Here is a 27489-nt window from a genome sequence, read left to right as displayed (position 1 = left end):
AAGTGGCTCTCCCCAACGGAGTAACCGCTACAAGTGTCAGAAAAGACAAAGCCAGCTCCCTCCATTATCCCTCTCTGCTCACTGGCTCAAAAACGATGGCTACTAACTGGCCCTTGGTGGAGAAAAACAGCTAAATATGAGTGTTGGATTTAAGTTCTTCCTGCACTGCTCGAATTTATCTTCAGCTCTGGTGTTAGTCAACTCAAGACAACTGTCATATAGCTCAAACAGTAGTGACCTGTAATAAACCATTTCTCCGTAAAATCCTCCCAATGTGTGGCCTAGGACAACAATTTATATTACTAACTCTAATGAGTATGTGTTATAAAGGTTTTTTTTCCTTTTTCAACTAGAGGCATCTTAAGCCATCAGTGCTGATAGACAAACTCAGAAACTCAAGCACAACAAAGGAGGACAGTACTAGTTAAAATCTGTTGAGAATAAAATTTCTGAACAAAAATAAAAAAACACCCACTGGATGAAATAACTTTAAAAATTAGAAGCAGGTGTCACCACCACATAATGACAAATATAAAATAATAATTGGCCCTGAAAAACACTCAACATCCCTTACTTCGTTTAACCCCTGCACACGCATTGGATGCTAGGACACACAGTGTGGCTGATGTAAGCCTAATGCGTGCTGAGATGCAAGCGAGACTGGGAGGCTACAGACTCCCTTTGACCAACTCCTCTGTTCCTGACATGGCTGGAAAGTGTTCTGATTGGCACCAAGTCCAGGTAGCTAACACCAGAAGCTGGGGACGGCTGAGCAAATTCTAGGTTAGGCTTGCTAACATGGCAAGCTGGGTATTACACGGGACACTCAGATTAGAAATGGGTGTGGGGCCAGTGTCCTCAGGAGTTCTAATGTGTTCAGCGAATTTCTACCTATGCCAGTGGAAACATTAATCCATCCATCCCTCATTATATGCGAAGCAGGAGAGATGCTGAGATATTATTCAAAATAAAGAACAGAAAGACACAAGGTCCACTGTCACAACGCCTCCCCACTCCCACTGTCACAATGTCCCCCACCCCCACTGTCACAATACCACCCCACCCCCACTGTCACAACACCACCCCACCCCCACTGTCACAACACCACCCCATGCCCAGAAAAACGTGTGTGACAATTAATACAGAGGTCTGAGGCCACAGCCCCCTTAACCAGGGAGAGTCTCCTAAAAGTGAGATTGACAAGTTTCTGCTGGGAGAAAGACTGGTTACAACTCTCCCCTGCTTTTCCCTCCTCTTCTCTTCCTACAAGTCAATTTCTATTCTTCTAACTTAACTTTACTTCACTCCCAGATCTGGACTTCTCAGATGTAGCCATGGTCACTAGGGGATGTCCTTGACTCGGGACTGCACTCCCAGGTCAGGACTTCTAGAATGTAGCCATGGTCACTAGGGGACGTCCCTAACTCGGGACTGTAGCCAGGGACGTCCAGGTTCAAGGTAGTTCTGCTTCACTTACACATATTAAAAAAACATAACTAAAATGTAATCATTAGTTAATAAGTAATATTATGGTCTAAAGAAAAGTATTTCAAAAAACTCCAAATAGTGACACTCAGATATCAAAAAAGAAAACTAAAAAAACAAAAACAACAAAACAAAACAAGACAAAACCTGCCTTAACACACAGGTACTAGACACAAGTTTCATTAGAAAAAACCCTAAACAAACAAACAAATAAAAAAACACAGAGGTATTAATGTCAAGCCAATAACTTAAAAGTGATAATATCTCTGTTATATGTTCTGTACCCTGTGTTGTTTCATTTAAAACTGTAATTCAAATTATAATAACACAATAACTTCACTTTCTATATCTGTACCTGTATACTTAATTACTCACTGACTTCCATAAATCTACTCCATAAAAAAATACCGTAAAAAAAATGTAACCAAAAACCCACCTACTTTCAAAAAATGTATATAATACTAAGCAACTTACTTAAAAAATACACTCAGATACAAACTTGATCTTAAGTTTTGTGTCTGTTTGTCAATGCTTTATCTCATATACACCAACACTCCAAAAACTCCCATTCCAAGAACCTATTCCCAACTGAGCTGGTCCGTAACAGTCCACACACAAACATGGGTGCTCAGGAGCACGGTGTGAGGAGTCCTGGACATCAGCCGTGGGTCCACATACAAACATGAGTGCTCAGGAGCATGGTGTGAGGGAGTCCTGGACATCAGCCGTGGGTCCACATACAAACATGGGTGTTCAGGAGCACGGTGTGAGGGAGTCCTGGACATCAGCCATGGGTCCACACACAAACATGGGTGCTCAGGAGCACGGTGTGAGGAGTCCTGGACATCAGCGTGGTTGGTTGTACCCACTCTCCACAGCGATGCAAAGCATGGAAGTAGAAGCAGATCCTCCCACCAAACAGACCAGAGAACCAGGAATCAGAGCAACCCTGGACTAAAACCCCAAAGGCATCAAACAGGCTTTCAGAGGCGGGGAAGGAATCCACCATCCTGGGCTCTGAGAAGTCACACCAACCAACTGCTTTTAGCACGTACACTATTTCCATTACAGTTTAATTTTTCACCTCTAAGACATGCTGTAAAATGGCTCTTGTATGCTTGACCCTGCCCCCATTGTGCTCAGGACTGGAGGGAACCCTCTCTATCGGAGTGCTTGGAGTGATGTTCAGGAATCCATCAGGACTTGTCTCTGATTTACTATGTGCATGTGAGCACTTCCCAGAATCTCCCAGGATGCACTTCACCCATCATCTCCAAATGGGTGCCATGCCTTTGATTAATTGATGGGTTTATGATGTGACTGAAGCCCGTAAATGGATGGAGCTGGATAAATTATTGTAATTGTCTGCAGGAAAACAGGGGTGGGGTGCACAGGCCCATCAGAAACTGGCACCCAGAACAGACAGGGAGGCAGGGCTGCAGGGATCTGCATTGGTCCAAAGACTCCCTTCTTCCCTATCCCATGCCTCACAGCACAGATTCCTGCTCAGAAGTATAGAAAAACTACCTTATTAAAAGGCATCAGTAGCCATCACTTCTATAAGAACTATGGTGTTGTACTCCATCATTTCATATTTAACTGGGTTCATTATTATTGTCAAGAAACAGAAAGCAAGTGAGAGGCAAATCAGCTTATAAATATTATCATAAGTGATCTGAGATCTGATCACTTTTCAAAATAAATTAAATGGATATATGGGAAATAAACACACATGTGTGTAGCTTACAAGTATGTATGTATAGAGAGTTGGAATAATATACATTGACATTAGCTACCACTGTTACTTATAAAACACTTAAATATTTAAAATTCCAGCCACATCCCAGTGACAAAAATATTAGCCAATATATCTTCTTTACTAATCAAATTATGGCCTAGTTCATATCTGCATTATGTTCATACAGCAGAGAAGAGTTTTCTTTTTATATTAGAGATTTAAACTACCTTGTGTTTAGTTCAAGAGATTTTTAAAGCAATATTTAATAGATAAATGTCCTCTGAGACACTCCCCGCAGCGGGGAATCGGGGCAGATACTGGGTCTCACTGCTGGACTCCAGGTGAGAGCAGTATGGAAGAATGGGGGGATGGAAGGATCCAGAGGGCTCAGGAGCCCCACAAGGAGACCATCAAGGCTGGCGGATCTGGACCCCAGGGGACCCGCACAAACTGTTGCACCAACCAAGGACAATGCGTGCAGTAAACCTAGACCCCCTGTTCAGATCTAGCCAATGGACAGTTCATTCTCCAAGGTTATGGAGAGGAGACTGCCTCTGACATGAACTCAGATGCCTCTAATTTGATCACTTCCCCTTGGTGAGGAGGCCTGGCGGGCACACAGTGGAAGAGGAAGCAGGCTACCTGGATGAGACCTGAAAGGCTGTGGTCAGATGGTGGGGGAGGATCTCCTTCTGTCAGAGGTCTAGGGGAGGGGAATAGGGTGGAGGAGGGAGGGAGGGTGGGAACGGGAAGATACAAGTGAGGGGATAACAACTGAGATGTAATCTGAATAAATTATAATAAATTAAAATTTAAAAAGTAATTCTGATTTATCATGTACCTCTATCTGTCTGTATTTCTGTCCATCTATCCTATCCAACTACAAGTAAAAAAACCTGACAACAACAGAGAGGTTCTGGTCCGTAGGAGGAATGGTCTCTTTTGCTGGCTTAGGGTGGTCCCAGTTTATAGCCTTCCTGTGGAATTCCTAGTCGTGGGCCATCTGCACATGTTTTAGGGATGGGGCAGGTGATACGTGGCTGTTGGGAAGAGAAGGACACAGAGACCAGCCTCCACTGCTGCCCCATCCGCCATGGAAGGGTTGGGATAAAGCCCTTCTCAACACATGCAGTGGGAGACTCTGGCCCAAGGCGGTGAACGTGCTCCCAGCCTGACGCTGTCTGCCCCTCGCCATCCCACCAGTCTCACCACTTATGTAACTATTCACCCCCTCTGGCCTCAGTGGGTCGTATTCTCTTAGAGGCCAGCTTTTTCCTTGCTTATTTCCTATTTCACCTTCCACTTTGCATAGGGCTTTGCATATCATACTTACAGCGTGTTTCCCATCAAATTTCATAGTATCATACACTTTCAAGTTTTTCAAGTATTCAGCAAAAGGCATACACACTACTTCACTAAAGTGCTATGGCTTACTAAGCATACTTCATGTATATTGAGGGCACGCCATGGGTAAAGGCACAAAGACAAACACGGTACTTTCCACATAGTGGATACGTCAATAAAAGGTAGCTGTTGCTTTCTTCATGTCAGTGTTTGGTGTCTTCAGAGCTGAAGTGAAAGCTGGGGCCATCTTGTTGTCTCTGACTGTTGCACTTGAGGAAGCGGGGAACCCAGAGCAGCTTACAAAGACTGCAGGTTTGACCATGGCAAGGGGACGGGAATTTTAGAGTTTTTAATTTCTTAATTTCTACTTCCCTGTTTATATAAAGCATTCTGTTTTTCTCCTATTATCCTCCTCTCCAGCAAGCCTTCCAAGGCTGCTGTGGTCACCTCCAATGTTCCTTCTTTCCCTCTGCTAAGTCTGAGCCACATACTGAGCCACTAGCACCTGGGACGGTGACGGGACCAGGGAGAGGAGCGTTCACCAACTAGCACTGTCTCTGTTTTTATTCCATTCTACAATATTTATATAGCCTCAATTTCACACGTGAAATTAAGGGACTTGGTGATTTGGGTAATTTATTTATTTATACAGGACCAGCTGAAATGCAGCAGCTGGGCGCTGTTTTCCCTTTATTTTCCTGGGAGGTTCAGTATTTACGAAATCATGATCTGGGCTCTCCAGAGCCGAAGGGGCTCCTCTCGTTCCCTCATCACATGCACTCAGTGCTCTGATCTCAAGGTGTTTGATCGGATTCAAAGGACAAGATAGGACACACATGGTCTCCAGCTTCGTATATATTTATTCAATATTGATTGAATGTCTGTCGTATTACCAGGTACTGTAACAGGCTTGTGGAGGAAAAAAAAAAGTCAAACAAACAGTAATTTTGTTGACTGTGCTTTATCACGTATGTGTGGGGCACACAATCCAGAGTGTATACGTGTGCAAGAAGATGCCTCTTTTTTTCTAGTATATGGCCTTTCAGATTTCAATGAAACCGGCTGGTTTAGGCCCTTTCCTGGCATTAAGAAGGCAGCTTTGATAAGAAAGTAAGGACATTTCTGAAGAGGTGGGGAGAGTACTCATTTTGTAATGGAGCTTTTCTGTTGTAACCCTTTATTTGGGGGACATTTCTCTGATAAGGGTCATTAAGAACAGACCCTTGTTACTCTGCTGATGGTCCCTGGCACATCATTCTCTAATGAGCAGGTGCCAATACTAAGGAGATAATGGGGGACGGGAGGGGGGGTGAGAACACTGTCACAGAATGATGCTCTCCTCCATAAACGTAGAAGAAAAGCCAAGACATTGATCCATCCGCAGTGTTCTGTAACAGCAACTACTCCCATTACTGCAGTGGATTGTGGGAGATTTAATCATTTCCCCTAATTTATGCTAGTGCAGCAGTGTGTCTATGATCAATGGACTGTTGTTACCAGTCCGATGCCTTTCTACTGGCACTTAAAGTGGGCCTCCTACATGCCTTAGCTAGAGGTACGGATTGGTACACTTCTTCTACCCTGAAAACTGATGTGTGGCTATGGGCAGTCGCATCAGGACTGGCAAGCAGGGGAACCCATTTCAAGCCCAATAGGTGATTTTTGTTTTGTTTTGTGACATGGTTTCATTAGGTAGCCAAGGCTGGCCTTGAGCTTTTAAACCTCCTGCCTCGGCTTTCCAGATGTTGAAATTGCTGATGTGCACCACCGTGCCTAGCTTCTAATACACAATTTGAAAAGCTGCAATGAACCAATGCTATTCTCTCAAAATTCAATGGTGGCTCATATTTATTGGGGCCTAGACCCTAGTTCTGCAAATCTGGAGTCAGCAGTTAACTGCTTGCCAAAATGGTCCTCTACCGATGCTTTTAAACATTTTTGGAATGTATTTATTTATTTAATAACTTTTATAAGAACAGAGGACATACTCAATTTTGACCTTTAAAACTAAAATCGATTTAACCTGGAAATACGTTTATCCCTGAAAGAAGCAATTGTAATTACGTAGTCAATTTTGACACGAAGTCTTGCACCGAACTGTTAGGAATTCACAACATTTTGACTGGAATAATTGTGTTTATTAATAATTTTGCCATCTCAATGCAGTTATAGTCATAATGTTTATATAAACATTTGAATTTTGAATCATTTTCTATAGGATACAATTCAGACAGTTCACTTTAGATCTCTTGTGTGTTTTTAGACAGAGTTTCATCCAGCACTGACTGCCCTTGAACTCACTCAGTAGCCAAGGATGGTCCTGAACTCACGATCCTCCAGCCTTAAGTAGCTTCTTAGACCTACATTTAAATGTAGCATGAAGTTCCATGGATGAGCAACATAGTTTCTTACTCAGTTTCCTTTAGATCTGCTGAAACTGAGTGACATACTCAGTGCAGGGGCAACCTCAATCCTTCAGGCTAAACAAGCAGACAGTGTGGTGAGCCCTCCCTCTGCAGGACACAGGGAAGCCAAGGGAGGCTCTTACGATGGACACAGAATTGCACACTTGAGGAAGAAATACGGATGAAGCCATCCTCAATGTATCTGAGCTAATGGCTTGAAGGGTAGTCTCTTCCAAGTTGGGGAATGTTCCTCGGACAGACTCCAACCTAAACCTAAACTGAGCCTAATTCTCTGCTGAGATTTATATCTCCCTTTTGTCTACCATCAGCTGGGTAAGGTCTGTCCCCTCAGCGATCCTAGCGACACCATTCATGTGATTAGAGATTAACTTTAAAAAGTAGTTTAGCCTCCCTCAGGCTCAGCTGATAGTCCCAATTTAAGAGACAGGTGGAGCTGAGGTAATTGTATCTCAGTAGAGTGGCTAAGCCCTGAGGGGGTCCAGAGCTTGACCTTAGTTAGAGCCAGGTACTCAGTGGAGTCACTTTTTGCATCTACTCTAGAAAAGTGCGCACAGTTGGCTTCTGGTAAAAGCCCATGATTTGATCTGACTTATAGTGGTAAGGAGAGCAGAGACATTTAAATGGGCCAGGAAAGGGGGCAGGGAACAGGGGAGGAAGAGAAAGTTGAGGGCGATTTTCTTTATCGCATGTGGCCTTCTTGGTCCATGTGAAGATGGTTGGGCTGTTCATTTGAGACAGTTTTTAAGACGTTACTGCTAAACACAGGGAGAAGGCTGGACATGCAAAGTTACATGACTTTCCCAGCCCCTGTGCGCTGCTGCACAGACAAGCAGGCAGAGCTGTGCACCAAAAGCATTGAGACAAACTAATGGCAAACAGGATACCACAGAAGACATTTGAAAAACATGCATGTAATTTACTGGGCATCTGGGCTCTTTCACCTTCCAACACTTTCCTGTTGCTCAAGGAAGTCTCTCCTGCCCACCTTTGGGCCTCTCTAATTAGTGAGCCCTGGAAACCCACTGAGGGCAGATCCCCAGATGCCGAGCTCTCTGAGGGGGGCACGTGAGTAGAGCTTTGCTTCCTGTGTCACACCCAAAGCATAAACCCAGTGCCCTTCATACTTGTTTGAGAGAATTATCCCAAGCGCTGGCTGCCCATGCATTTGGATATACATAATTCCCAACATATTTCTGAAGGCAATTTACATGAGTGAACCACTAAAAGCCTCCCACTTAATTAACTGTACCCCTGGGGAAAAGCTATGTAGGCCCGGATAAGTGTGGGAACAACATAAAGGTGTTCTCTGTGCCAAAAGGGGGATTGGGCTTGATGGAAAATCCCCAAAAAAGGACCATCTGGCAGCATAAATTATCCATTTAAAGTGGCTGGTGTGAGCTAATGACACCAAAGTCGCCATGAACATGTGCAACATCCCTTGGCTGTGTTTTAATGTCCCCTCAGGCCCTGTTTCAATTATAACTTTCTATGCTGAAGATGGCCAAATATAAATTTATCCACTGTGCTCTCCAGCCCACACAAATATATGTCATGAGAAAGCATTTTTTTTTTTTAATGAAACAAAGACAGACAATGGGTGGATCCTTTCAGGAACACATTTTCTTTCAGAAGAAGGAAAGAAAAAAAAATCTCTGGGCAAAGAGGATTTAACCATTAAAGCTAGCCATCTGATGACTGCTAAGGGTATATAGACACAGGTATGTGGCTTTATAATTATTTGAATCATCATGTGAAGGTATGAGCAGGAACCGCCTTGAATGGAAGAGTTACTAGTCCAGAACATTCTATTCAACCAGCCCTCACAGCCCCCTAATATGCCAGAGAAGAAGCAGAGGGGCTGGAAGGGCCAGGCTCACTGGGAGGGGCTTTGTGCCCGTCAACATCATAAGCCAGCGTTAGCACACATGGAGCACGTAAGTATCGCACTGCAGCAAAAGTGACCCACACCTATATACTTGATTCTAATTTTCACTGAAGCAGGGAAATTAATTAGGGTTCATTAGACCTTTAAGGGAGAGGCACTCAAAAGAGTTTAATTTTTAAATACACATAAGCTTTTCATCAGCGCTACAGGGAGAGCATGGGTTACTGGCACTTGAGTTCTCCCCTGGCCTGGCTTTATTTCTCAGGCACTTTAGGCAAGCTTTAATAAGTGTGAAACAAAGGTGAAGCAAGGCCGCCAGAGAGCAACCATGCTTGGAGCACTGCATGGGCGACACTGGAAAGCGAACTCGGCAGAGGCTGCGGTTACCGCTGTGCTCCTCCCCGTGACACTGAGAAGGTCTGATTCTCAGACCACACCTGCTCTAAATCCCTGGAGAGCAGGCCACTGCTTCCTCATCTACCCTTGAGTCCTCACTAAAGTGGCATCAGATGTGGTCTAGAAAGTTCTACCGAAGGTTGTGGTGAGGTGAGCACATGAGCTGGGTGAGGGCACTGGGCAGAAGGAAACCGCACAGGGCTTTCACGTTCTCTTAAAGGATCAAGAGAAAAGACCCCAGCTGATAGGCATAGGGTGGGCTGCCACCTGTATTTAACTGGGGTAGATGGAGGCACATACTCTGTGACTGTCAGACAGTGTATGGATCATGGTAACGCCCATAATCAGGATCCAGATGGCTCAGTTGCCCTGAAATCTCCCTTCAGCTGCTCCTTTGTAGCCATATGAAGCCATCTATAGCCATGGGGTTTGTGTATTGGAAAAATGTTGGAGAGGAGAGGGAGTTGTAAAAGTCTGAAGATGAGGGGCTAGTTCCAAGATTTTCTTGGTGCCCGTCTGTTCCTGCAGGCAGTTACTTTGAGATAGGAGTGGGGAGGAATGGCCGGAGAATTTGTTCACTTTTCCCCACATCAAACTGAGCTGGCTATAATTCCTAAGTGGACAGTACAGACCATATTATTTGACCCTCGAAAAGCACTGGCACAGCTATTAACTACTGTCAGATGGTGTCTTACAGGAGCATGGTGGAGACTGACCACAACCACACAGCCCTGTCACTCACAACCACACAGCCCTGTCGTCACTGGAGCACACACTGTCCGCCAGATGATTCTCCAAGCCGTCTCTCTTCCTACCCACCTGACCTGTAATGACGGAGGCCGTGTGGAGGTCACACACAAAGGCCTACAGAAGCTGCTGCCATCAGAATTGCTCTTCAGACTCTACAGCCGCCACCTGAAGGCCCCAAGGTTGGACCGACAGGCATGTACTCATGTCAGGGCAGACAGACATAAAGATGGCAGCTGTGGTGCTTAAACAATTATGGTGACAGCCAACCACAAGAAAAGTAAGCCCAACACGTTCTTATGTTATGAAAACCCAACTTCAACCTGTAGCACGGGGGGTTTTGTTCTGCTTTTCACTGCTGTCCATGCAGTTGGAAAATAGATAACTTTTTTCTTGTGAGTGCTCGAGCATACTTAAAAACAAACAGGCAAAACAGAAGCTGTGTGTATATAAAAGTGAAAGAAAACTGCCATCCCAGCTACCCAAGAAGCACTGGGATCTGGAGGCCACTGTGGGTAACATGGTGAGACCTCAGCACAACAACCGGCCGAAGAAAAATGGAACACACATGGGCTGAGATGCAGGTGACACACCTCCTCGTCTGTCCTTCACTTCCGTTGCATCTGCTGCTCTCTGCCACTCTACAGTGAGTGTGACAACACAACCACACACGGGTACACTGCTTTCTTCACCTTTATGACTCTCTCCCTTGCTTACCTGGTTCTACTTCGTGCCATCCGCTGGACTGGCTGCCACTCCCTGGGGAGCGCCCTTGGCCTGTGTAAAATGGCTCTTCACCAGGACTGTCCATTTCATCCTCCACAGACTTGAGGCGCTTTGTTGAGCTGGAAGAAGAAGGAGGAGGAGGAGGAGAAGAAGAAGAAGAAAGAATGCGTGTTTATTGGTTTATTATTATTATTTTTTGGGGGGTTGTTTTTTGTTGTTGTTTGGGGTTTTTTTTTGTTTGTTTGTTTTTAAAGACAGGGTCTCTCTGTGTTAGCCTTGGCTGTCCTGGACTGGCTTTGGAGACCAGGCTGGCCTCGAACTCACAGAGATTTGCCTGCCTCTGCCTCCCCAGTGCTAAGAATGCGTGTTTAAAAGCACACACGCCACCTTCCTCCTGGACGGTTCACTGGGGAAACATGCAGTGATTAGGACACTATGCAGGCTCTTGCGGAGTTGGCCAAGTCCCTGCAAGTGGTGCACAATGTTGGCCTATGCGTTCAGTTTTCCTTTACGGAGCTGGTGGCCGGCTCCTGCTTCGGTTTTCATGCAGGAAGCCCAGGCCTCCTATCTCCACAACTGTGGCTCAGGGCTGGCCAGCAGCACCATGCCTAGGGACCTATTGGAATCTGCACAGGATCCCCAAAGGTTAAAAACAATTAAATAAAAAACAGGGCTTGAGATCACTCTAGGGATGCTTGGGGATTGCTTTTCCCCATCTTCCATTTGGATTTGTTCATTAAAAAAATTAAATATATCCATATATTTACTACCCATCCATGTAGTCCAGACACTCCTCTAGACACTAGAATTAAAATGCCACACAGAATGGCTAGAAATAGCAGGAAGTGGTGCTTTGCCCCAAGACATGGAAGGGTGTGGACAGACAGTGGCCTAGGGACTTCCATGTCCTACACAGAGATGAGCAAAATGGCATTTTATTTCATCTGCATGAATGAAGACTTTTTTTCTGCAGAGGAGTGAGCAAGGAACTCTCATACGTGTCTCTTTCCCAGATGAACTACATGCTCCCTCCCACGGTGAAGCTTGAGGGTTAGAAAACAGCAAAAGTCACCTGCTGCTCATCCCTGCCCTAGCTGACCAAACTGTGGGTTCCAGCAACACACTGCTGCAGGGGCAGATCCCTGCCTTGGGCACTGACTGCTGGGAAGCCTGCCCACGTGTCAGGATGCAGAGCTTTCCCTGGGCTTCATTCATCAGGCACTGGCTGGGTAGTCCGTCCCTTCATGCCAGGGCCAGCACTCAAGTGCTGTGAGTCAGACATGACTCTCCATGAAGAGAGACGGAGAAGCCCAAGAGGACAAGGGAGGCCATGAAGGAGCCAAGTACAGCCTCGGGGGTGGAGGAATACTGGTACTTAGACTTGGAGTTTGAGAAGGATTTCTCTGAGCAGAGACAGGGCTCTGGAACTCTCTGTGAGTGCTAATAAGATAGTGATAAAAAGAGAAAATGGCGAGGGGAGGCTGGTACGCCACTAATGCACAACTCAGGCACTATTATGCTTTTTTTTTTTTTTTTTTTTTTTTTTGCAAACTGCTACTGTCTCAAGCTTCATTAAGTGCCTTTTCTAACTTTGGCATTTTGTTTTTCTGTGCCCCCATGACACTTTCATGCCTCAAAACCTAAAAAGTCAACGTTGGTGAATGAAGAAACTAGAATGACCGGGCAGCAGGGTGGGCAGCCTCTGCCCTTGCTGATGAGCTCATAGCATACAGGTCTCACCAGACACTAACACCATTCCAGGAGGTAGGTGCTTGTCAGCAGTGGCACAAGTCAGGTGTGATCCACAGAGATCTAACACCAACGGAGGGACCCGGCAGAAGCAGAGAAAACACTGCGAGGTGGACTTTATCCTACAAGCAACAAGACTTCTGAAGAACTCTACATAGGTGTGACATGGGAGTTAAATTGTGCAAAGTGGCTGGTGCGTGAAGAAAATGGCCTATGGAAGGCGGCAGGAAAAGGAGGGGTTACAACCTGGATTAGGGGAGACTTGACAATGTTACTGTCAAGATCATTCATGCGGCGTGTGTGTGTGTGTGTGTGTGTGTGTGTGTGTGTGTGTGTGTGTAGGGGTGATCCAATGTTCCTAGGTTTTAGGTTCTATTCTCTTTAAAACAGATTACAGGGAAGCAAACTTACGGTGCCTGCGCTAATTTTGGACTTGAGAACAGGCCTTGGGCTGCCTAGTTAGTGGTCTTCCCTTTCCTTGATGTTTGGATTTGAAGAACTTCTCTGTTTCATGTAAAATTGAGTGAACACATGTCCTTTAGCTGAGATCACACACAAACACACACAGAAAACTAATTTCAATATAGAAAAACCAGAAAACCTAGTATCTCTAAATGCTTGCCTGCTGTCTCTTTTAGAGGAAAGAAGAAATGATCTGACCCATTGGTTCCCCGCCTTGCTTTGCAAGCAAGAAGCTCAGGGGCCCAATTTAAAGTGTATCTCTTGGTCCGGGTTCCTGATCTAATGCGGAGCACCCCACTCTCTATGCGGGTTTTGGCTTCTTCCACTACACCCAGAAATACTTGTATTTTAAACCCCCAGCCATTTGAAATTGTCTTGTAACTGAGAGAACGGTAAGTGGGGTAAAATCTCCTGATATACTGTAAGAGCTACAGGGATGTGGCTTTGCTCTTTTCCATGGGAACTGTGTTGCCTTGATCTCCCATGATTCCTATTTTACCACACTGAGACTTACGTACCTGGGATGACCACCAGGAATGATTTGCGTTTCTTCCCTGATCTGCACCCTGCACGTTTGACTATATGTGCTTCACAACAGAGACTGTGATGTCTAAGTGTAGAATTGAGGCGCTTACTGAGAAAGGAAGTCCCTACCTACCTGTGCTCAGAGAGCACGGGTGCAAGTCGGCCCTCCTCAGGGAGTGGCATATTAACTTCCCAGGGGAATTCTGCATCTCCTGCTCGACCCCCAACACCGAGACCTCTAGAGAAGCAGACTGGCAGAGCTTTGTGGTCTTGGGGGGCAGAAGTGTGGGTGAGCTCAGCGGGAAGTTCTGCCTCCTTCTGCCTGGCAACCTAAGGGTGCCCCACCTTTCCCCTAGCATCACTCTATGGCCGTCAGCACCGACTCCAGTGTGAGATTGCTTCAAGTGCTTGAAAGGCACATGTGACAAGGGATGATCCAAGCATCTCTGTATTCAATGAGGTCCAGCCCCAGAGGCCAATTTTACACTGTGTTGTTCTCCCGTTGCTAATATTTTCATGAATTCTAAAGCTTCGCTTTTCTTGGAGTGCTACAGTAATATCAAGGTATGAATTGCACAGGTGGGACACCCGAGCTCGCACCGGAGGACTGTCAGGGTAGACACAGTCTCAGCATCTGCATGACAGGAGTGTGGCTAGAGGGAGGGCAGGGTCCAGGAGAGAGGAGAGTTGGCATTGCTAGGAAGAACAGGCAAGGGCTTCTAAGACACAGTTTCCTGATTCTATGAATTGCACATGGATGGCTCTCTTGACCAAGTGCTTAGGATAAAACCCTTATCCTTATTTTTATTGAATGTTTCTATGATTTTTGAGATGCCCATCCCGGAGCAATATAAAGTATATGGAAAACACAAATAATGCTTTTTAAAAAAAAACAAAACTTAGTTCTTGGAACTGGCCCTTGACTCTTTCTCTTCCTCCTGACTAGCACAAGGATTCTGTTGCTTGCTTCCTACTGTGTGAGGACTATTAGGCCTTGTTTCATACCCACAAGGCAATACCGTCCCCACTTACAGAGTGTTCACATAAACCAATCTGAACATTTCTTTTTGTCAGTGTGCGGAACTCCTCTGATTTGTTCTTGTGCCCACAATGCCAAATATAACTACTTGGTACTTATAGTTTGCTTATGAGTTGGGAGAGTTGGACATTGTCCTTCAAGGGACATAGAACCAGACTGGGATGTAAGGCAGGCTTGTACCGCCAATAGAGCAACAATATTTAGACAGTGGCCGCTGCGGGCCAGGGCGAGGTGGAGAGTTCAGATACTGCTTTGTTAGGATCCCACATTCCCTAGTTCCTTGGTGCAGCACTGCTGCTAAGACAATTCAGTGTAAGTAACTATGGTCTATAAATATGGTCAAAGATCTGAGTTTGAATGGTGACCCTGTCTTTACCATGGTTGTGGCCCTGCAAACTGCTTAACTGCCATGTGCTCTGGTGGCTCCGCTACTGCAATGGCAGAATAGTTTGCTGGAGACAGCTAAGACTCAAGCTAACGAGACAACTGAGAAGCCACAGAGAGATTAGCATCGTAGCATCAGCACTAGCGGCCAGTTGGTGACTATTATTGTATGTGAATCTGGGGTGTTCTCTTTAAGGCGTATTTTCTAATTTTGTAACAGATAATTCTGTTTAGTCCACATATTCAAGAACTTTTGTTTAAAATCACCTTAGTGTGGGCAGAGAGAAGCCTCAGCCAGTAAAGTCCTGCTGGTAAGCCCAATAAACCTGTGTAAGGGTGACAGGAGAGAACTGGCCCCCAAAAGTTGTCCTTTGATCTCCACATATAGGCCCTTGTGAGTGCACACAGGCATGTAATCTCCCTCTCCCCTCCTCTCCCCTCCTCTCCCCTCCTCTCCTCCCCTCCCCTCTCCCTTCCCCTCCCTTCCCCTCCCCTCCTCTCCTCCCCTCCCCTCTCCCTTCCCCTCCCTTCCCCTCCCCTCCTCTCCTCCCCTCCCCTCTCCCTTCCCCTCCCTTCCCCTCCCCTCCTCTCCTCCTCTCCTCCCCTCCCCTCTCCCTTCCCCTCCCTTCCCCTCCCCTCCTCTCCTCCTCTCCTCCCCTCCCCTCTCCCTTCCCCTCCCTTCCCCTCCCCTCCTCTCCTCCCCTCCCCTCTCCCTTCCCCTCCCTTCCCCTCCCCTCCTCTCCCCTCCTCTCCCCTCCTCTCCTCTCCTCCCCTCCCCTCTCCCTTCCCCTCCCCTCTCCCTTCCCCTCCCCTCCTCTCCCCTCCTCTCCTCCCCTCTCCTCTCCTCCCCTCTCCTCTCCTCCCCTCTCCTCTCCCCTCCCCTCCCCTCCCCTCTCCCTTCCCCTCCCCTCCTCTCCCCTCCTCTCCTCCCCTCTCCTCTCCCCTCCTCTCCTCTCCCCTCCTCTCCTCTCCTCTCCCCTCCCCTCCTCTCCTCTCCCCTCCTCTCCTCTCCTCTCCCCTCCTCTCCTCCCCTCTCCTCTCCCCTCCTCTCCTCTCCCCTCCCCTCCTCTCCCCTCCTCTCCTCCCCTCTCCTCTCCTCCCCTCTCCTCTCCTCCCCTCTCCTCTCCCCTCCTCTCCTCCCCTCCCCTCTCCTCTCCTCCCCTCTCCTCTCCCCTCCCCTCCCCTCCCCTCTCCCTTCCCCTCCCCTCCTCTCCCCTCCTCTCCTCCCCTCTCCTCTCCCCTCCTCTCCTCTCCCCTCCTCTCCTCTCCTCTCCCCTCCCCTCCTCTCCTCTCCTCTCCCCTCCTCTCCTCTCCTCTCCCCTCCTCTCCTCTCCTCTCCTCTCCCCTCCCCTCCTCTCCCCTCCCCTCCTCTCCTCTCCCCTCCTCTCCTCCCCTCTCCTCTCCCCTCCTCTCCTCTCCCCTCCTCTCCTCTCCTCTCCTCTCCTCTCCTCTCCTCTCCTCTCCTCTCCAAGAGGCCAACAAGAGAAAAACAAACATTACAGAGTTACTAACTATTGATATAATTAACTCCTTATGAGGACTAGTTATTTTCAGAATAGGAGAATGTCACTAGCCTGTTAAAAGACAATAATCAGTCCTTCACCTGCAGGTCACAACACAAAATCATACAACAGAGCTCGGCGTGCATGGAGGACAGGAGGTAAGAGACACTGCTGCAGAGCTATACAGGACAGAAGCTCATATATGAAAAACAAGCCACCCATGAACTTTTAAATTAAGCACCACCCACAAGTATTTGCAAAGCTTTTATTGTTGACCGAATGCACTGCCTCTTCTATCAGCAAACATTCAAAAATCCTCCAAGTGTAGCAATACCTAAATGTATTCGTAATCCCCTTTTTCTGTTATAAATGCATTTGGGATTTGGGGTCCTTGCTTCCTTGTGGAGGCAATATTGTAATGAACTGAGGGGGCATTAAACAATGCCGAAGATGAAGGTATAATGCAGTGTTGGAAGTGACTGCTTGATTGATTCATCTTCGAGTTGGTATTAAAGACGCTCTTCTTAAAGGTAAGGTAGACTTCCATCAAGGACAAAGTCCACACTCTGGGCACTATTTTTAATCATAAGTGTCTGTACTTGCTTTAACAGAAATTACATTTGATAAATGTTTTTCTGCAAAGTACACAAACACGACTGCCCCTTTCTTTGTTGTCACAGTCCAGTGCTAAAGCCAATTTGTAAAGGAAAACCATGGCTCTGACGCCCAATCCCCAGCCCTGGTACAGGTTATCTAGACACAGCAGGGTCTTGCAAAGCACATCTCTAGATGCTGGCTCTGATAACTGAGGGCATCGGGAAGCCTGGCGCTCACAGCAGGCTGCATGTTCTAGTTCCAACTTAAGCTTTTTAAGGCCTCCTGGACCACACGGGTCCAAAGTGTGGCCCCAGCCTGCTCTCTGACCAGCATTTCCTTTATGACCTCATGCCAGGATGTCAAGTCAGTTCTATCTTCAGGGAACTTCAGCAGACTGCGTTAGAGGACTTACAGAGTCCAGCAGGCTAAGAAGATTGTGGCCAGGGCACTTAGGCTGCTGTCATTAGTGGTCACCTTTTGCCAGTCAAGACAGAGCACTCGCCTCTTCCCCCCTACCTCCCCCCACCCCTGCGGCCTCAGGGAAGCCATCTTCCCCAGAGAATATGCTACACCCATGATCGCTCTTCTCCACATCTCTCTGCTCATGTTCTCCTTGCCAGGCCACCATGTCTTCCCTGCCTCATCTTAAAGCTAGGCAGCATCCCAGAGGTGAGCACCTCACCCTTTTGGACAAAATCTATTCAAACTGACTTATTTCATGGTATGCAATTGGGGCAATTGTTTTTCTTACTGGTGTGCGCGCACACATGTATAACAGGCAATTTTATCTCATGTACGTCGGCTTTGGCTCCTTAAGGAGGCAGCTTGTGGAGGCTGTCCTTTGCACCCTGTATTGTTATAGACACATTGCTAAATGTCCCACAGGATAGGAGTTAAAAGCAATCAAGGTATGGCTCTCTGTGTTTTAGGCTCTTCGGAGGCCACCAGTGCAGTTACCTGGTAGAGGATGTGCTGGGTAGAGACCTCCTCATCGCCCCTGGACTCATGCTATAGTATGAAGAACTTTCCAGATCAGAGAGAGAAAAGTTGGGGCCGGTTCCTGCAGCTATCGGTGCTAGAGAGAGAAAAACAAAAGCCAAAACAAACCGTAAGTTAAGTAATCCTGTGAATTCAAGATGAAGAAGAACCTATGTTAGCATAGCACGGAACACATTTTTCTATTTGCATTTATCTGCAAAGTTTATCCAGAATTATCACCCATAAACTATGACCTCAAAGGAATGCTGACAATAAAAATGGTCTATACCAGAAAGATGCCTTCCTCCTAAGGCTGCAGAGCGAAGGAGACATGTAGACCAGGGCCATGCTTGTCGCCCGTGAATACACTGCCAGGGGAGCCTCGGAGATGAAACTACAGACAGCGGAGAAGCCTTCAGAAACTGGTGTCAGGAGTCTGTGTCTGACCTCTCTTGGGAAGAAAAGGGGCAAGGGCCTAAAAGGGCCTAAAAAATGTACCTGCAGAAGGTGCTGGAAGGACAAGCAACTGGGAGGAAAGAAAGAATTCTGGGTAGAGCAAATAGCCCAAAGATAAGAGAACAGAAAATGTTAACTGGGTTTCAGACAGTTCTGTGGTGTAGGATACAGAGTGAAAAAGACGTGGCTAAAGTAGTGTCACTACGGATAGCTAAGGTTAGGTCATTCTGTAAGAGGTGCAGATGGGAATCTGGAACATCACAAGGTTGTGAGCCACTGATGTACTCATATGCCTGGAAGTAGAAACCACTGCAGTTCGATTGCCAGTGTCCAAGTATGGTCCCTGCCAGCAGGGGGAACAATCAATAAGCACTGCTCATGTGCACAGGTAGCTGTATTGAATTTTATTCACTAGGCCAGAAAGGGCCAGCAGCCTATGGAAACACTACCTTTAGTTTTGCATTTATACACTAGGAATCTCTCTCTCTCTCCCTCTCTCCCTCTCTCTCTCTCACGAGAGCCAGCATGAGAGGGAGGAGGTAGTAGAAGGATTGAACTAGTGATGCCATTTAAACTAGAAGACGAGGTAAGATGACGCTGAAGGGTGGCCAGGAGAAGGCAGGTGTCAGTAAGATGTCGGCAGCTCACTGTGGCAGGAACATGTGCCTCTAGCGATGGTTGCTTGAAGACAGGATGAGTTTTATTATGCCTTGAGTAACTATGGAGTCAGGAGAGCAATTTCTAAGAATACACAGTGAGTTGTCTAATAGCAACTACCAAATATGAAGTATAGCTATCCCATAAAAACAATCTTTTCTAAGATACGGAGAACTGAAAATCAAACACATGTCTCAATGGTGAATGTCAGTAAAAGGTTGGCGGGTGGGGGGAGGGTTGGAGCATCTTGACAGTAGTGTAAACAGATTTGGGTGGGGGAGGGTTGGAGCATCTTGACAGTAGTGTAAACAGATTTCCACTCTATGCTGTTAGTCATTCTATCATTTGCTTTTGTATTCAATTTATTTGCATAATTTCATCTTTCATTCCACAATATTTTATTTATAAAATGGGCCATTATGCATGACAGCCCATGTCGCTCATCACTACCATAGCCGCCTGACACACAGTAACATGACAGGTGCTCTTAGGGCCTTGTGCCTCCTGGAGACTACAGCCACGTGTCTTCGTAAGTAGGATGAAAAGGCCTGCCGGTGTCAAGTGTGTGAATTTAGATTTTCTTCACAAATTTCAGAGTGGACTTGAGGCCTCGGCTTGGTGGAAGAAGCCTACCCACCCCTGAGCAAGGAGAGGGAGGTGAGATCCTCCTGCAGCTGCTGCAAAGAGAGTCAGGATGAATGGGAAGGCCTGGCCGGGGCTGAGTGCAGCAGCTCTGAGGCGTCCACACCGTGGTGGAGGATGGCACCTCCTCTGCTATCCTTGTAAAACATCAAGGGAGCCAGAATAGGTGAAAGAAAGAACATGCAGGTGTGAATGCAGCGCACGACCTCTGTACAGATTTTTTAAAAAAATAACCAACCCAGCCCACATCTATGGTCCCTAACCTGCCCATATTGACCTCCTGTGACCCATGCAGAGTGCAGCAAAGGCACCAGATGGCCTAGTGCAAAGTGCTCAGTGGACTTAGGGTGAGGGATTTCCGAGGTTGGCAAACATGTGCCTCTCAAATTTTAAACCATCCTTGAACCTGAAGTGAGAGTGAGCTTCTCAACCTGGGTTAAATAATCCTAACGATGCAGAGGCCCAAACTGTGCCTTCCACATGAGGTCCTTCCGTGCACATGTGTGCCCATCACTGCCAGTGCATGCAGCCCATACCATATGTAGGATGATATACTGTGACCGGCAAGGAGAGGACCTCACACCTAAGTACAGGTTTCCTGTCAAAATGTCCCTATAACGGGGCACAGCATTCTCAGGGCGCCCCCACCTGAAGACCAGGTAAAGGAATGAAGGCAGAGGACCAGAAAGAAACCACAGGTAGGCGTTTGGCGACTGTAAGAAGCCATGTGCTTAGGAAGCCCTGTAGCCATGTATCATAAGGATCATGAGCAATGTGCAGAACTGCCTCCCAGGGCTACCATGGTCATCATCACACAGCATTATGCATTTTTTTTCTCACGGGCTAGCTACTATGGCATGATAAACCCCATTGTTCCATTTAATACTCACAGTTCCAGTAGGAAGGGACAGAGGCACAGACCGCCTGACCTTACAATGGTCCAGATCCCAGAACTACATCTGTGCCCCTAGACGGAGCCCTACCCTTTGTGTAGGCAGGCGAAGATCAACAAATACATTTTGAATTGAGGAAATAGTTATCATCCCCATTCACCTCTCTCAACTTGGAGTCAAACATTAAAGTGCCTTCTATAAATTTGCATAAGAGTAGAGGGAGCAGGGTGGGGGTGGGGGTAGGGGTGGGGGTAGGGGGCCCTTGTTTCTTAAGCAGTGCCACCATTTGCTCTAGCTTAAGTATCTTGTTAAACCAAGGAGTTTTTCTCAAAAGGTTAACTTTGGAGAGTGTGCCTTCAGATGTTATTTCTGAATCATGCATCTTCCCTCCCCGCCCCCTTTCCTGCCATGAGTGGAATGTACTCTGTGTCATTCCTTAATAAATGGTTTGCTATTAAGGCATCATTATAGTGATGTGGGCTGTTGGGAGAAAGGGGTTACTTCAGTGGCCAGCCCTCTTGATGGCCTCCTTTTCTGTACACATTAGCAGTTGGATAGGGCTGTGGTTATTGAACCTCTGCCATCCACCAGAGACAATCTGCCCAGGGTTACATTGCTGGAAAGAGAGGACCACGGGAAAAAACCCTATCCAAATTTCCAGACTCCTCTGCCTGGGAGATGGTGGTGCTGAGTTTATGGCTTGTTTGATAGGGGTTGGCGGGAGGCATTGTCAAAAAGAGGCTGCACTTCATGGGACACAAGGCACATTTTTAAAAAGCCCTTTGGTACCTCATATGCTTAAAAACAGTCGACAGGACACAAAACTTCTGCTCTTTGAGCAGCCTACGTTCTAGGGATCAGTTGTCACAGTTGTCTGTCCCTCAGATCTGTGTGTCCCCTCCCAACATACACAAAGGGAAAAAAGGGGTTGGGGAGCGGGAGAAGGGCCAGAAATGCCTTCCAAAGGCTATCAGGAGTCAGCACTCAATTTTTAACTCATAAAATAACTATGAAAAATTAAGACATCCTCTTGTTTCGATTGCATGATGGGAAAACACTCCCAGCGAGTTTGGAGCTTGCACTTTGATACTGGGGCTGGAAACCCCAACAATAGCACACAGTTCTACGCCGGAACAATTTTCATGTTGTTTCGCATTCCGTTGGCAAAGGTCCTATAAGAAAGTCCATGTCACTGCCACAAAAGGAGCGAACATGGGAAACTGCTTGTTCTTCTTTCTGTCAAAGGCTCAGTTGTAAGACACACAATGCTATGAAAACGGGCGAATCTGGAATCATCCTTAAAGGAAATTAACTTGGAAAGTAATTTATGGCAAGAAAACCCAACTCCTTTGTTATCTCCCTTTTACTGTAATATGTTTCCTGAATGCTGCCTAAAAGAGAGGGCTTTTAGAAAGAAAAAAAAATAAGTATAGTAAAATTAACTCATTTTATCAATTTGTGTTCTCTGCCGGAGTTTCCTGACTGTGGCTATGAAGGGCTGTAAAACTGATGAATTTGCATGGAAAAAGAAACCAGTGTAAGTAATTTGTGTAAGAGGTAACAGGGACATAGACTGCTATAACTCAGACGCCCTGCAGATAGCAGACTGCTGCAGTGTGAGCAGTTACGGGCTAGAAAAATGACCACGCTGCAGTCAGTCTGACTTGAATGGAAATCAATCATAAACGTACTTTCACTGCAGCTCCTACACCAGTCTCCAGCAACTCCTTTGCCAAGCAGATTTCTGGTCTGTAAACCCTGTGCTGATCTCCCCTTTCTAGCCCTGTTTTTAAAGAAATGACCAAGGGCAGGCTGGGAGTAGGGATTTTCACACAGGAACATAAAAGGAAGGCACTGGACTAAAACATGGATTTCCCTCTATGTGAAATGAGCTTGCCTGCTATTAAAAGATTTAAGCGATGCTTTTTTCTGAAATGTAGTGCTAGGTGCCAAAAAGGCAACAGAATGCTTTTAACCCCACAAAAGGCAGTTGCTAGCATACACAGACCACCTCACTCACACAGCCAGGACTTGTGAACACCAGTCAAGGAATGTGTGTGTGTGTGTGTATGTATGTGTGTGTGTGTGTGTGTGTGTGTGTGTGTGTGTGTGTGTGTGTGTGTGTGTGTCCACTGGGGGAGGGGTACAAGGTAAAAGAGAGATATAAGCACAGAAATTTTTACTTCTGAAAGGTGTTTCAATTTTATTAAAACAGGCTGAATCCACTGATCCTGTGTTATATTCTACTCTGAATAATGAAAAAGGTTCACTTTAACAGATAACCTCCGTAAGTTTAATTTGTAAGCTACTCAGTCAGTTTTGTGCTTGTTGAAAGAAAGTCTTGAAGCTTCAGGAACTCAAGAATAATCTCTATGGAGGACAAACTTCTACTACTTATTTACATTTTCCTTTTAACACACAGCATAGGTCACTTCACAGACAACATGTGGAACAAGTGGTTACTGAATTGAATTAAAATCTTATGAGCATGCTAATGAAAATAGCAAAGGACTTCTGTCTGCCTATTTTTTTATGTACCAGATAATATACATAAAATATATATGCTATTCTATTGTACCCTTATGGTATAAATTAGCACTATTCTCATTGTCAAATGGGGAAATGAAGGGTGATGCTTAGCAGAATGTTCAGGAACAGCACAGGAATTTGATGTCAGGTGTTTCTGGGTATTTGCCTAAAGAAATAGGGGAGCCACATTCCTACTGTCCTTCTCTTTGCTGTCTCACGACTGCTGGGAGATGTGTTTCATGAGATAAGTTACCACCACAAGTAGCAAGACTGTTGTGTCCTCCCCACTCTTCTCCAGGCCTTCATCATCAGGGGCTCTAGCTAGTAGTGTTGTCCTGGGTGTGGGCCTCACACAGCGGCCATGGAGCAGAGGGTGAGCTTGACTGATCTCTTGCATTAGTGGCTTCTGCCTTTGGGACTGGAATTGATTTTCTGCATTTTAGAGCACCATCTTGTCTTAGCTTTTGGTTGAAGTCAGACGTGGTACCCGTTTAGTATAAGACACAGCCTCAGCCAGGGATTCAGTCTTCTTGACAGGGGATGGATCTGATGCCATAAAAGGTCTTTTCACTATGATGATCTATACGCCACGGAAGAGTTTCTCTACATAAGCTCCTTCCCAGGAGTACACTGGTACCATCTGACCACTAGCTGCATCAACAAGAGTTCCTTCTTAATAACACACTAATTAATTGTCTGGAAAAAAGCAGCAGCAGCAGCAGCAGCAGCAGCAACAAAACCAAGCATTTTCAGCAGGAACTGCTTGATTTTTTCCTCCACTTACTGAGAAATCCTGGGTACTAACTGTGTACTCTACTAGTCACATCCTGGATAGAGCAGCTTAGCATCTGATGTGTGCCGTGGCTCTGCTGAGTGCGCAGCCAGTCATCCAGACATGCCTATGGGGCGCCACCAACAGCCTTTCCAACCCACGAGGGCAAGCTACAGTCAGATGCTCCAGACCAAATCCCAGTTCTTTTGGGGTCTTTATTGGAGGATAAAAAGGATTTCTTTCAGGCTTTTTGGAAATCACAAGAAGGCCTTTTAGCCCCTCAGTGGACATTAATATCTGCTCTTAAAGGCAAGACTTATCAGCAAACTAAGATTTACTAAAGAACATGTTATCAGTAGCGATATCCTGAATTTCTGCTCATCAATAGAAGTATATTTTAAAATACTCTTGAATTATATATTATTTAAAATGCTGATATGGTTAACCCATTCATGGATGGCCACAGAAAATTTGCAATGTGTCAGTGTCAGTGTCAGTGTCAGATACCCATTAGCTACAAGAGATATTGTAGAAAGGTAGGCATTGGCGAAAGCCATGAAGAACGAAGATCTACCAGACAGATGAGTAAGAACAGTACTGGTATGTTTTTATTCTGTCACACTTGTTAATCTGAAGTGACCACTAGAATGGTTATTATAAATCAGTTATTAGGACACAATCCTGAAATAAGTCACTTTTAATGATACACATGTGAATCTTTTTAAGGCAGATTTGCTGATAACGGTCAGCTCACAGGGCAGCCCAAGAGCACACAGGGGCTGACCATGGGCGAAGGCTTCCACTAAGCCAACACTGGGCACCCTCCTGCTTCGCCACTGCTGTGTTCTTGAGAGGCATCGCCATTTTAGCACTCAGATTTATGCTCAGTATAGAGTCAGGACTTCAGATATTCTGTATTAAATAAATTATTATAATCTAATGAGGGAAACACAGGCAAGGGGCATTACAAACACTGATCAAAGTCCTATAGCTATTAACTTTCAATTTTTCATGCCTAATATAAATCCTGGACTATCCCATGGCACCATACAGCCATTCTGAACATGGATGTTAAACACAGAATACATAAGCGGGAGTGAAGTAGGAATGATTAGCAATAAATGGACCTACAGAGACCCTGACAATAAATTAGCATGTATATCGAGGTATACCTGTGCTTCTTTGTCCCACAGTTCAGTGTCAACCCTAAGAGTACTCAGAATCAGCTAAGTCTAGCAGAAGCTTCACTTGAGGATAGAGAATGAAGGGCCCAAACCCAGCCATGAGCAGCTCTAACCGGCCCTAACCGGCTCTAACTGGCATGAGCATGGTATAGCAGAGAGCGCAGTACACTCATGCACAGTGCTGCCCGGTGGCCTAAGCACGCTCCCACTGTAGTTCTAGGTGTAACCTGCACAGTAGCCCACGTGCAATGACCAGGACATTGACCTAAGACAGTGAACACCTGTGTCTCAGGGTAGGGTGGGGCTGGCTGTGGACGAAGTAGCCTATGGGTAAGGTCTTCCTCTTTCGCTTGGTGAGGACAGGACAGAAATCAATGTTAGCTACCCATACGTGACTGTAGTTCCAAAGAAATGGTAGAAAATCTTAGCATGGCTGGTCCACCTAATTTGCTTCCTGCTTTCCTATCCAAACCCTAACCCCAAATGAGTCAAGGAAAAAGAAAAGCTCTGTGTGACAAAGCATTCTTTGGAAATAATTCAATTTCAACATTTATTTTAAAATTGCATTGAATCATACCGGAGGAAATCTGCTAAGCTAACTCAAACAAACTTACTTTCCCCCTCCCCCCTTCCTAAGAGTGTGGCAACACTTATTATTTTCTCTGTGTGGGGGGCTTGATTAAAATACTAGAAAATAAAACATCTGCAGTGGTGTAATACATTTAGAATAAAGTGGCTTAGCCTTGAAAACAGTTTAAGGGACCGACCAGAATTTCTATTGTGTAACGTATTTAACAGATTTTTCTTTAAAAGCTACGTTCTGGACGTAGACATGATAGTTTAGAAGGCCGTCCGACCTATTGTCTGCTACACACCATCCCTCTGCTGTCCAGAAATGGTGGGTCTGGCTTCTAGGCATAAGATGTGTGATGTTCATTTTAAAATTACTAGTAGAGCCTGCTATTGACCATCTAATTATGCCGAGTTCCATTTATAAACATAGCTAACCACTAAGTTTATGGAGACTTTTTGTGCTGCTTTAATAGGATATTGATCGAGAGCATAGTTTGAGTGGCCTGCCATTGAATTGTGTAATGCCAAACAAAGGCAAGGTCATAGTGACGGCTCAGGCTGGGGCTGCAGGCTGTTTTTTTTTTTTTTATCATCATCTTTTTGTTTCTTCCTCTAATGCTGAAGCCCAAATGGTTTCTTCCAAATGAAGACCTTGCTTAAGAATATAAATTATATATATATATATATTCTGTGCCATGGTCATTGTTACAGTGTGTGTTAATGGCAAAGAGAGCCAACAGGGCGCCTGCTCAAACAAGGAACTTTCTAGGTTATCCTGCTTCGGTCCTGTGGCTATTCAAGTGGTAAGCCCCAAAGGATGGGTTACCAGGGACTCTTCATCAGTCTTTCCACGTAAGGACAATTTGTATTTTAAAGTTTGAGCTTATTCCTGCCAAAGTCTCATTTTCTTACTGTGCCTCTCTAGCTGAGTTAATTCTGGTTCAGAAATTCTGCCCAACAGGCTAAGACTCAGGTCAACGGTTCTTACATAACTGCTGGCCTGAAACGTTGTGTACACGGGTATGGGCGTCGGACTTGCAAAAGAAATTATAATCAAACTGTTATCAGAACTCTGTGGTGATTCCTGTGTGAGAATATCCACAGTGCACATTCCCAAGGCAGGAAACAGCCGCTAGGGTGCCACCTCATGCCAGGCTAAGGCACAGGCCTGCCCCATTCACTGCCAGTCTCCATTGACAAACAACCTGGGAAGCCCCGAAGTCCACTGGGCAGCCAGGCTTTGTGGCAGAGCCAGGGCAATTCATCTGCTGGACTTTAATAGATTCTGCAGCCATGCAGGGGGAACCAGAGCACAGGCTGAGCAGCTGAGAGTGGTTTTCACACCCAAAGACTCTGAGGCCAGCCACAGTGTACTGAGAATCCTGGCTTTGCAGAATTCCAGGGCTGTGAAGTCATCCCGAGCCACAAAGTTTACTTAACCCTTGCAGCCAGTTTGGGTGTGCAAACCACGCTGGCAATCGGAGCTGCCAGACCAGAGGCACAATGCTCTGTGTGTGTGTGTGTGTGTGTGTGTGTGTGTGTGTGTGTGTGTGTGTGTGTGTGTGTGTGTGTGTGTCTTTCCCACTGAGGCCTTTAAGGCTTCAGAGTCACTTCTGCAACTTCAAGGGAAGCAGTCAGCAGTTTAGAAGGAAGGTGAGCTGAGCAGTAGTGGAGTTCAGGGCAGAACTTTTTGAGTTTACACCAGGAGGGACATTTGGCAGCCTCTGAGCCGAGCTCGCACACTTTGAGGAAACGCTGGCACAAAATAAACAAGAGTGGGCTTGACAGAGAGCCCTTGAA

At 46.0% G+C, this 27489-nt stretch overlaps 1 protein-coding gene across 5 annotated transcripts in view; it reads right to left on the bottom strand.

Annotated features, from left to right (window-relative positions):
* NFIA (nuclear factor I A) overlaps positions 1-27489 on the bottom strand; it is a 348862-nt gene that overhangs the window by 86562 nt on the left and 234811 nt on the right. For all 5 annotated transcript variants that reach the window (XM_084780596.1, XM_084780597.1, XM_084780598.1 and 2 more), the window contains 2 exons: positions 17963-18080; positions 10739-10866 (listed from right to left, as the gene is read on the bottom strand). In XM_084780596.1, coding sequence (XP_084636722.1) covers positions 10739-10866; positions 17963-18080 — 246 coding nt within the window. The remainder of the gene's footprint in view (positions 1-10738; positions 10867-17962; positions 18081-27489) is intronic.

Source organism: Acomys minous, assembly GCF_964271855.1.
Source record: "Acomys minous genome assembly, chromosome: 1".
Lineage (NCBI taxonomy): Eukaryota > Metazoa > Chordata > Mammalia > Rodentia > Muridae > Acomys > Acomys minous.
The sequence above is the reverse complement of the archived record's forward strand: the minus strand, read 5'-3'. Positions and strand labels throughout refer to the sequence as shown.